The 9,009-nt window shown below is 42.7% G+C and overlaps 1 protein-coding gene across 4 annotated transcripts; it reads right to left on the bottom strand.

The window, feature by feature from the left end:
* Positions 1-6: 6 nt before the first annotated feature.
* Positions 7-7,439, bottom strand: LOC112225147. 4 transcript variants are annotated; one of them, XR_006081967.1, is made up of 7 exons: positions 7,324-7,437; positions 6,911-7,100; positions 6,759-6,795; positions 6,238-6,482; positions 4,241-6,041; positions 347-2,966; positions 7-220 (listed from the first exon to the last, which is right to left on the bottom strand). XR_006081967.1 is itself a non-coding variant. In XM_042314403.1 (6 exons), exons 3-6 carry the CDS (start codon positions 6,765-6,767, stop codon positions 546-548), a joined length of 4,476 nt encoding a protein of 1,491 aa, XP_042170337.1. In that variant the 5' UTR covers positions 6,768-6,795; positions 7,020-7,100; positions 7,324-7,439; the 3' UTR covers positions 7-545. The 4 variants fall into 4 exon arrangements, 3 of the variants coding, with proteins under 3 accessions (XP_042170337.1, XP_042170336.1, XP_042170338.1); XM_042314403.1 differs by having other exon boundaries at positions 7-2,966; positions 7,020-7,100; positions 7,324-7,439; XM_042314402.1 differs by having other exon boundaries at positions 7-2,966.
* Between the last annotated feature and the right edge of the window lie 1,570 nt (positions 7,440-9,009).

The raw sequence follows: 9,009 nt of genomic DNA, 5'->3' as shown, positions 1-9,009 counted from the left end.
GAAATCCATAGATAAGAGCCTAATGAACGTATTTCAATTGACTGATTTCCATATATGAACTGTAACTCAATAAAATCTTTGAAATTGTTGCATGTTGCGTTTATATTTTTGTTCAGTACACATTTGAGTGTATTGACTTACCTGTTTCACTGACGGCAGGGGTCTGGTTCTGGGAAGGTGTTGGAGTGCAGTGGGTCTTCTTGTTGACCTTCTTTGTACACTGGGTAACAAACAGTCATTTATACAGTAGGAGAAATTGCACACAAAGGGTATCAGTGTTTACCATCATACTGTACGTAATGAATAAAAATAATCTTAAAAATGTGTATTTTGATGACATATGTACCTTTGGGTTGAGTCCACAGAGAGCGCTGAATCTTCCTCTCTTCTTTTCCTTTCTACAAGTTGTTGGAAGCCCAGAATTACCTACCTCGTCACTGCCAAGTACATTGTGTGATGACAACTGTGTCATGGAGGGAGGTGAAGAGCTAGCCTCATTGCATTTAGCTAGTAGTTCCCTCGTTAATGATTTGACCAGGGCATCGTCAAAGGCATAATCTGTTGACTTCATTGCAACCTGGAGCATCTTCTCTGACCTTTTTGATTTTCAGATTCTGGGGGTAGGCTTGAGTTGGTTCAAGGCCTGAGGTGCCACAGAACTCAGACAGAATCCTCTTTGTGAGAACTCTTGATGTTTCACCAATATCAGAGGATTCCAGTAATGTGAAAGAGGTGATCATTGACAGCAATCTAACAATCAGTAAAAGTACCAAAGAGGTGTCGTCATTGCTAGTGGAGTCAAATGATGCATGTGTCTCAGAGTCCATGGCTGATGGAGTTGATGGATGCACAGAGACACTAGACATCTCCAGATCTTTGTTGTCAATCTTGGATTCCACCTCTCCTAAAACTTGAATATCCACAGTTCCACCGTTGTGTGTGCTGCTGCCAGACAGAGAGGGTCTAGCCAATGATTTGGAACTAGACTGATGGCAAGTGGTCATGAGAGCCGGTCTGTCAGAGTCAAGTGTTCCAGCATCAGTTGGGGACAACCCATTGATTATGTTCATCAACTCTGATAATTCTTCTGATGAATTGGAGGCCACAGAACAGGTATCCATGACCTGATTGACCATTATATTGGTGAAAAGGCTCTTTGTGTCAAAGTAAACCTGTGAGGAACTAACGGAGATGGCAGAAGAGCTCGGCATAAGCCAACTTGTTTCCTGCAGAGAATCATCAGAGATGATAGTTTGGCAGAAATCGGATCCTTGTGATGGTGGAGGAAGCCAGAAGACAATCTGCTGTAGCAGACGTTTTATTGACTCCGTAGCAAAGGAGTGTACAAGGTCAGATGGAAACTCCCTGGATTCTTCAGAAGCATTCAATCCTGTCTTCAGCTTCAAAAGAATAGAGTCAGACACGCTCTTGCCAGCTGGCACAAAAAGAGCCTGGGGGGTGTTGTGACTTTTTATGAGCTCATAAACTTTGTCAGTGAGCTCACGTGAGAAGTTCTGAAGACCGTCCCTGGGGCTGAGTCTCGCAAGTCTTCTTGTAAAAGAAGTGACATCATCTGCAGTGGCTATGTGTTCCGTATCTTCTCTTGGAATGACCTCCATAACAGTGTCAACTATGGCAGAGATGGTTTGCCCTGTGTAATTTGTTGACCCTTGTGAATGAGTTGAGGAGTCACTCATATCAATGACCGAACTCCTAATGATAGGACAATAGATTTCAACAGGCCACTCATCGGGGACTGGAGTGCCTGGAAGAGAATTTGTAAAATCACTCTGGGACCCTCTGGTCATGGCAGAGGTGATGGACAGGGAGGACTTTGAGGAGGATGGCCGGTGTATCTCGTGTCCATCAGTTCTCACCATGTCAACATCCTCCAACATGGAGCCCACGATGGAACGAGTCAAGAGGCCTTTCTCTGAGGTGCTCATCCTCTCTGACATAGACACTCTCCTCTGGATTGTCATCAGAGTCTGACTAATTAAGGCTTTGGAATAATTTACCATGCTGGTCTGGCTGCCTTCATGTTCACTGTAAGTCATTTGTGTAGAAGTAGCTGTTCTGCATATGGATTCGGCATGTTTGGGGGCCTCAACCACATTGTCTAGGAGGACCGGTTGTTGCTGGGCAAAAAAATCCTTGACCTTGATGAACACATTGTTGAACAGGTTTACAGTGCCTGGCCAAATGATCTTTCCTTTCACATTGGCCCTGTTGTGAACACTGACAGGAAGGGTTGAAGCTGACAGGGATCTCTCTAACTGGACAGACACTGAAGCATCAGACATTTTAGTCATCTGGGTGAAGCTATTAAGGTCTTTAGTGATGCTTATGACGATGTTGGATGCTGCAGAATTGGTGTGCAGAGAAGAGGTGAACAAAGGTGGAGTTCCACTCTTCTGAAGGATTTTGACATCTCTATCATCACCATCGTTACTGGACTCTGCGCAAATGTCTGCACTTCTACCATCAAGGCTGGTATTTACAATGCCAATTAACCCTGATTGAAGGATCCCACCAGCCATATGTGAGGCTTTAGTTTGAAACTCATCAGTACATAGTTTGTCAAAGGCTGTGGATTTAAGACTTCTAGAGGATGCCTCCTCCTCATCATTGTTGATCTCACCATGCAAATTGTCCTGTGTATTGACAGCATAGTCATCAACATATAAATATGATTTGGAGGCGGCAAGGACGTCAATCTGAGAAACAACGGCATCCAAAAACTTGGACAGGTCTTCTGTATCTCCTTTTAGGCTAGAGAGGCATTCCTCCATGGATTCCTCAGAGTGATACACAGTCAGGATCTGACTGTTGACCTCCTTGGTACAGGTTTGAAGGTCCACTTGGATTTCAAGAGAATCCCTATTACAAGTCACCTGAGAATCTAAACTTTCACTAGGAGCCTGTTTGAGAGTCTCATCATGTATTGGTGTAACACCATCGATGACCTTTACAGAGTCTTGGCAGGGAGTGAGAAAACGCCTCAGCATTTCTCGAAATCTATGATATATAATACGAGCAGCATGAAGGGTGCTTACTTTTGAAATTCTGAAATTTTCAGAGTGATGTGCCTGCATGGACTGAACAATAGTCTCCACATCTGTTACAAAAGTGTCCAGCAATTTAGATGCTTCAGAGTCTCCCAATAAGCTGTTTGTAATGGGGTTGACAGAATTTATTTGGGCTCCAATCTGAGGTGCAGTTAACTCTACTGAACGTATCCTCTGCAGCAAAGGTAACTCTGGGTCTTCCTCATGAGAGCCAGTTTCATTATAGCGGTTCATGGTTTTTGCGACCTCACTAGAAGAATCTTTCAAAGTTCTTGAAATGTTCCGTATTGACTGACCTTCATGTCTTAAGCAACAATGGACTGTTGTTTCTCTTTGCTTATTTGAGCTGTTCTTGGCATAATATGGACTTGGTCTTTTACCAAATAGGGAGATCTTAGTCCTGAGGCCTGGTCCTCCGAGAGAGAGAAAGAAAGAGAGAATTAGAGAGAGCATACTTAAAGTCACACAGGACACCGGATAAGACAGGAGAAGTACTCCAGATATAACAAACTGACCCTAGCCCCCCGACACAAACTACTGCAGCATAAATACTGGAGGCTGAGACAGGAGGGGTCAGGAGACACTGTGGCCCCATCCGATGATACCCCCGGACAGGGCCAAACAGGAAGGAAATGGTCCACCCACACAGACCGCATGGTGAAGAAGGCACAACAGAGACTCTTCAACCTCAGGAGGCTGAAGAAATTTGGCTCGTCACCAAAAACGGTCACAAACTTTTACAGATGCACAATCGAGATTATCCTGTCAGGCTGAATCACCGCCTGGTACAGCAACTGCACAACGCATCACCGGGGGAAAACTACCTGCCCTCCAGGACACTTACACCACCCGATGTCACAGGAAGGCAAAAAAGACCATCAAGGACAACATGACGTTTGGCCATCGCACATCCATATATTTATATGTACATATTCTTATTAATGCCTTTACACTTGTGTGCGTATTAGGTAGTTGTTGTGAAATTGTTAAATTACTTGTTAGATATTACTGCAAGGTCAGAACTAGAAGCACAAGCATTTCGCTACACTCGCATTAACATCTGCTAACCATGAGTATGTGATTTGATTGAATGTTTTCCCCATAAAACCTACCACTGCTTTGATTTCTAATTTGATCAGTATTGGTTTATGCTGTGTTAAAAATTCGATGACCTTTACAGAGTCTTGGCAGGGAGTGAGAAAACGCCTCAGCATTTCTCGAAATCTATGATATATAATACGAGCAGCAGAAAGGGTGCTCACTTTTGAAATTTTGAAATTTTCAGATTCATGTGCCTGCATGGACTGAACAACAGTCTCCACATCTGTTGCAAAAGTGTCCAGCAATTTAGATGCTTCAGAGTCTCCCAGTAAGCTGTTTGTAAAGGGGTTGACAGATCTCAGAGCTTCGCTCACTGCCTTTCTAGCCTTTGTCTGGAAAGACACACTGGAGAGTTTCTTCATATTTATAACTGGAAGACTCAGGGTAGATTCACTGTTGGTGGTGCTGTCCTGCAGACCAAGTGGAAAAGTGAGATGGGAGAGACATTGTTCACTGTCTAACAACTCAGATGGTGAGGGGGAACACGAACTGGTGAAATCATTCAAGTCAGACATGATGCCATCCACAAATAGAATGGCCTCCAGAGACTCTTCAGAATCACACTCTCCAACAGAAGATGAGAACTTCTCCATCACCTCAGTCTTATACAAGACAAGAACCTGGCTGGCAATCGCTTTTGTGGTGTCAAGGAGGACTTGGTCTTGCAAATACTTTTTGAGAGCCAAGAGAGGTTTTGGGGTCTCACTTTGTCCTTTTTGTTCATTCATAGATGAGGGGGTTATTAAAAGTGGTTTACAAGAAATGGAGTCCGATGTGTCAGCCTCACCATTACTGGAATGACCGATGTCTAGGCACAAAGTTGGAACCATTGTGAAATAATCTTTTGTGCTCTCCACAAATGTACTTGCGAGATACCCTTTTTCTGGACAGGTAAGAATCCTCTTCAGCGTATTTTTCATGTCGTAGTAACAGCCAACAGTGTAAGACCAGATCTTACTCTGATGGTTTTCAAGAAGGATCTGCTCACTCTGTGCAGGAGAGCAGGATGCCCTGATAGACTGGGTAAGATTGTCCATGTCTGAAACAAAGGTACTTACCAACTCAGAGGCCTCAGGGTCAATCATAAGGTCTCTGATCTCACCTATCCTAGGAGTTGGACAAGATGATGTAGTGCCAGAACAACATGATGTACAACCCCTGAATCTTTTAACAATCTCCCGGATCGATTCAGTGGCCTTGGTCTGAAACTCCTCAGTGAGTAGTCTATCCATACTTTGTGTTGACAGACGAAGACTAGATTTGGCACCTTTGATATTGAGGTTGCTCTCTCCTTGTTTTAGCATCTCCTCAGGACTTTTACAAGCTTCAAGCATCTTCATATGGTCAGCAACAACACAAAGCAGTTCCCTCTTGTCGGGGTCATTTTCTTCCTTATTGCTGAAGTTCAAAACAGTGCCACTGAGGGCTGTCATGACCTGTCCTGTTAAATGTGTCATATCCACCTCAACACCATCCTCTCTGAGAACAACAATCTGCTCAACACTCTTCCCATTAATATACATCTGAAGTATGTTGGAAACGCCAGACACCATCTCCTCAACAACCTTGGTTCTGGAGACACCACCACTGGCAAAAATAACAGGGGACATTCGGCCAGAGATGGGAGTTTGGATGGCCACAGAGATTATGGAATTGACCTTCTTTGACACTTCTCCAACAATAACCCGGGATAGACTTTGAGTGTCTACCTGGTCCTCTCTTTGGATACAGAGGACATTGTTCAGCGACTCTTTGAAGGAATCCTGGACACCAGTGAGGAGACTGTCCTCAGTGATCCCAAAAAAGTCCCTGAGTGGCTCAGATGATATAGACTCACCATCTCCCTGAGTATTTGGCAACACTGTCTGAGACCTTTGAGAATACAAAGCAAACAATACAGCATTCCATATTCAATAGTAGACACGGTAGTGACATTAATACATCATTCAGTAATCAGTTAAACTGGTCATTAAGAGTAAACTGTTATACAGATAACAAAACATATTTTCACAAAATGGGTTATGAATAGTTAGGTGAAACCGGTTTCTTTAGGAATGACTGAACATACCCATTACGTGAGGAGCTTGATTTGGCCGTGCAACACCTTGAGGATTTGCTGCTGCCTCTCTTGCGAACCTTCAGGTTTGTGCTAGAGGATCTCTCTGATTCTGTCAGAGACTTGCTGGATACTGGAGACACATGGCTGTATATCCGTACAAAACGGAAAATTGCAGGGATGATGACCTCCAGGATGGCCTCAGATACAAACCGCACAATCTCCAGGCACATCTCTGCAAGCAATGCCCTCATCACCTGTAGGACCGAAACAGTGTAGGTAGATTACTCATAGCCGGGCTCTGAAACCAAGCTCCTCGAAGAGATACCAACAATCTCACATATGTTCATGAGAATCATGAAAGTGGCATACATTGGAAAGCATGAAAAGCAGTAGGCTACTAAAAAGCTATTTTAATGTAACTGTTTATGATAATGTGGATGATACTGTAGATAGATAAAAGGTTTGTATCTAATATTCTTGAAACATCTATTAATATATCTATTAATCATTTTCAGGGTTAAGGGACTTACAGGGTCCATCCTGCCAATGCTTAACTGCCTCCATTGCCTATAGGAGATAATTAGATGTTTTTAGCACCAAAAAGCACACCAACACACATACAATTTATAAAATCCTCCAGATGACATTGCATTCAAATACTACAATAGAAGTTTGGACATACTCCTCAGTAAGTTTTTCCAGAAACCGGATGATAATCGGGTTGAAAGCATCCGGATCGATTGGCGGGAGGTCAAGAGCCCTGGTCTGACAGGCCCTGGAGACACACTCACTTAGGATCTTCTCATTAGATTGTCCCTGGTGAGATGTCCCCTGAACTGCCATCCCAGAGAATTCCACAGATGTAGAGGGACCTGTGTGCAAAGCAGCATTCACCAAGGTAAAGAAGTCAGAAAACATGTAACCTCCTGAGGCAAATATGTATTAGCCAACTTTGTGTACTTTGTGAAGTTAAGTAGCCAAGAAAGTATAACATGTGCACTCTGCTATTAGTCCTCTGCTCAATAGATGTCCATACTAAATTACATTTACATGCAAAAGGATTACATTCAGTGAAATTAGAGTTTCATTTATGACCTGCATCAGTGGTCTGCTCCACTTTGTTTCTCTTGGTCCTCTTGGCCTAAAAAGACAATACAGTCAATGATATACACGTAGATACTGTATGAAGCCATTCCAATACAGCCCTTTGAGTAGAGCAAGGGTAAGACTGATTGCAGGGCTGTCCCCGACCAAAAAAGTCTTTGTCGACCGAGAGTCATCCTGTTCTAATGTTAAAATGTATTTTTCCATATCAGACACAGCCTATGTGTTTGAATACAATCACCTACATAGGCACTGAGCTTGGCTGATGCTTTAAGCATACTGTTTAATTAAATAATTAAGACACACAAATGACTCAAGAAAGAGCCCGATGGTGACACTGTATTAAAAGAAATGACAGCGAGTGCCTGTGTGACAGGTGCACGTTGTCTCGCTCTCCTCCCTACTGCAGCGAAAAGGCACCACATAACAGCAACTGTTTATTGTGCTGTCCATGCTGAAGACGCAATATCATTTCAGCCATTTAGTTTCTTAGCATTGTTCTCAATCCCAATATGCTGGTTAACATTTTGCTATGCATGAGGCATAGCAACAGAATCAGTAGGCTATTAAACAAATACTCAAACAGGCAACAGAAGCTATATCTGTCTTAGTATACCATGTATACAGTACCAGTCAAAAGTTTGGACACACCTACTCATTCAAGGCTTTTCTTTATTTGTACTATTTTCTACATTGTAGAATAGTAGTGAAGACATCAAAACTATGAAATAACACATATGGAATCATTTAGGTACCAAAAAGTGTTTAACAAATCAAAATATATTTTATATTTGTAACGGTTTTCTTTAGGTGAAGTAGAGGCGGACCAAAATGCAGCGTGTTGTTTATTCATTGTACTTTAATAAAGAAACTGTACACGAATAAACTAACAAAACAACAAATGTGCGAAAACCTAAAACAGACTAACACCTGCCTCTGATTGAGAACCATATCAGGCCAGACATAGAAATAGACAAACAAGACATCCAACATATGTGTGATCACACCCTGACCAACCAAAATATAGAAAACACTCTGGTCAACAATTTCTAAAACTGGTTAAATCACTTTGCTGATGACTTTAACAGAACGTCTTTGATGGCATTTCATCTCTCAACCAGCTTCACCTGGAATGCTTTTCCAACAGTCTTGAAGGAGTTCCCAAATATGCTGAGAACTATCCATGGCTGTTTTTCCTTCACTTGTGGTCCAATTCATCCCAAAACATCTCAATTGGCCGAGGTTGCAGTGATTGTGGATGTCAGGTCATCTGATGCAGCCCTCTCACTCTCCTTTTGGTCAAATAGCCCTTACACAGCCTGGAGAACGCAAACCAGATGGGATGGCGTATCACTGCAGAATACTATGGTAGCCATGCTGGTTAAGTGTGCCTTGAATTTTAAATAAATCACAGACAGTGTCACCAACAAAGCCCCCAATTATCACACCTCCTCCATGCTTCATGGTGGGAACCACACATGCGGAGATCATCTGTACGCCTACTCTCACAAAGTTGTTGGAATTTGGACTTATCAGACCAAAGGACAGATTTCCACCAGTCTAATGTCCATTGCTCGTGTTTCTTTTAAAAATCAAGTCTCTTCTTCCCTATTTTTTGTCCTTTAGTAGTTTATCACACAGTCTTCATAGATCGATATCTAGGCTATATATGGACCG

The sequence above is a fragment of the Oncorhynchus tshawytscha genome, unplaced genomic scaffold, assembly GCF_018296145.1.
Source record: "Oncorhynchus tshawytscha isolate Ot180627B unplaced genomic scaffold, Otsh_v2.0 Un_contig_4824_pilon_pilon, whole genome shotgun sequence".
Classification (NCBI taxonomy): domain Eukaryota; kingdom Metazoa; phylum Chordata; class Actinopteri; order Salmoniformes; family Salmonidae; genus Oncorhynchus; species Oncorhynchus tshawytscha.
This window is presented reverse-complemented; position numbering and strand designations above follow the sequence as displayed.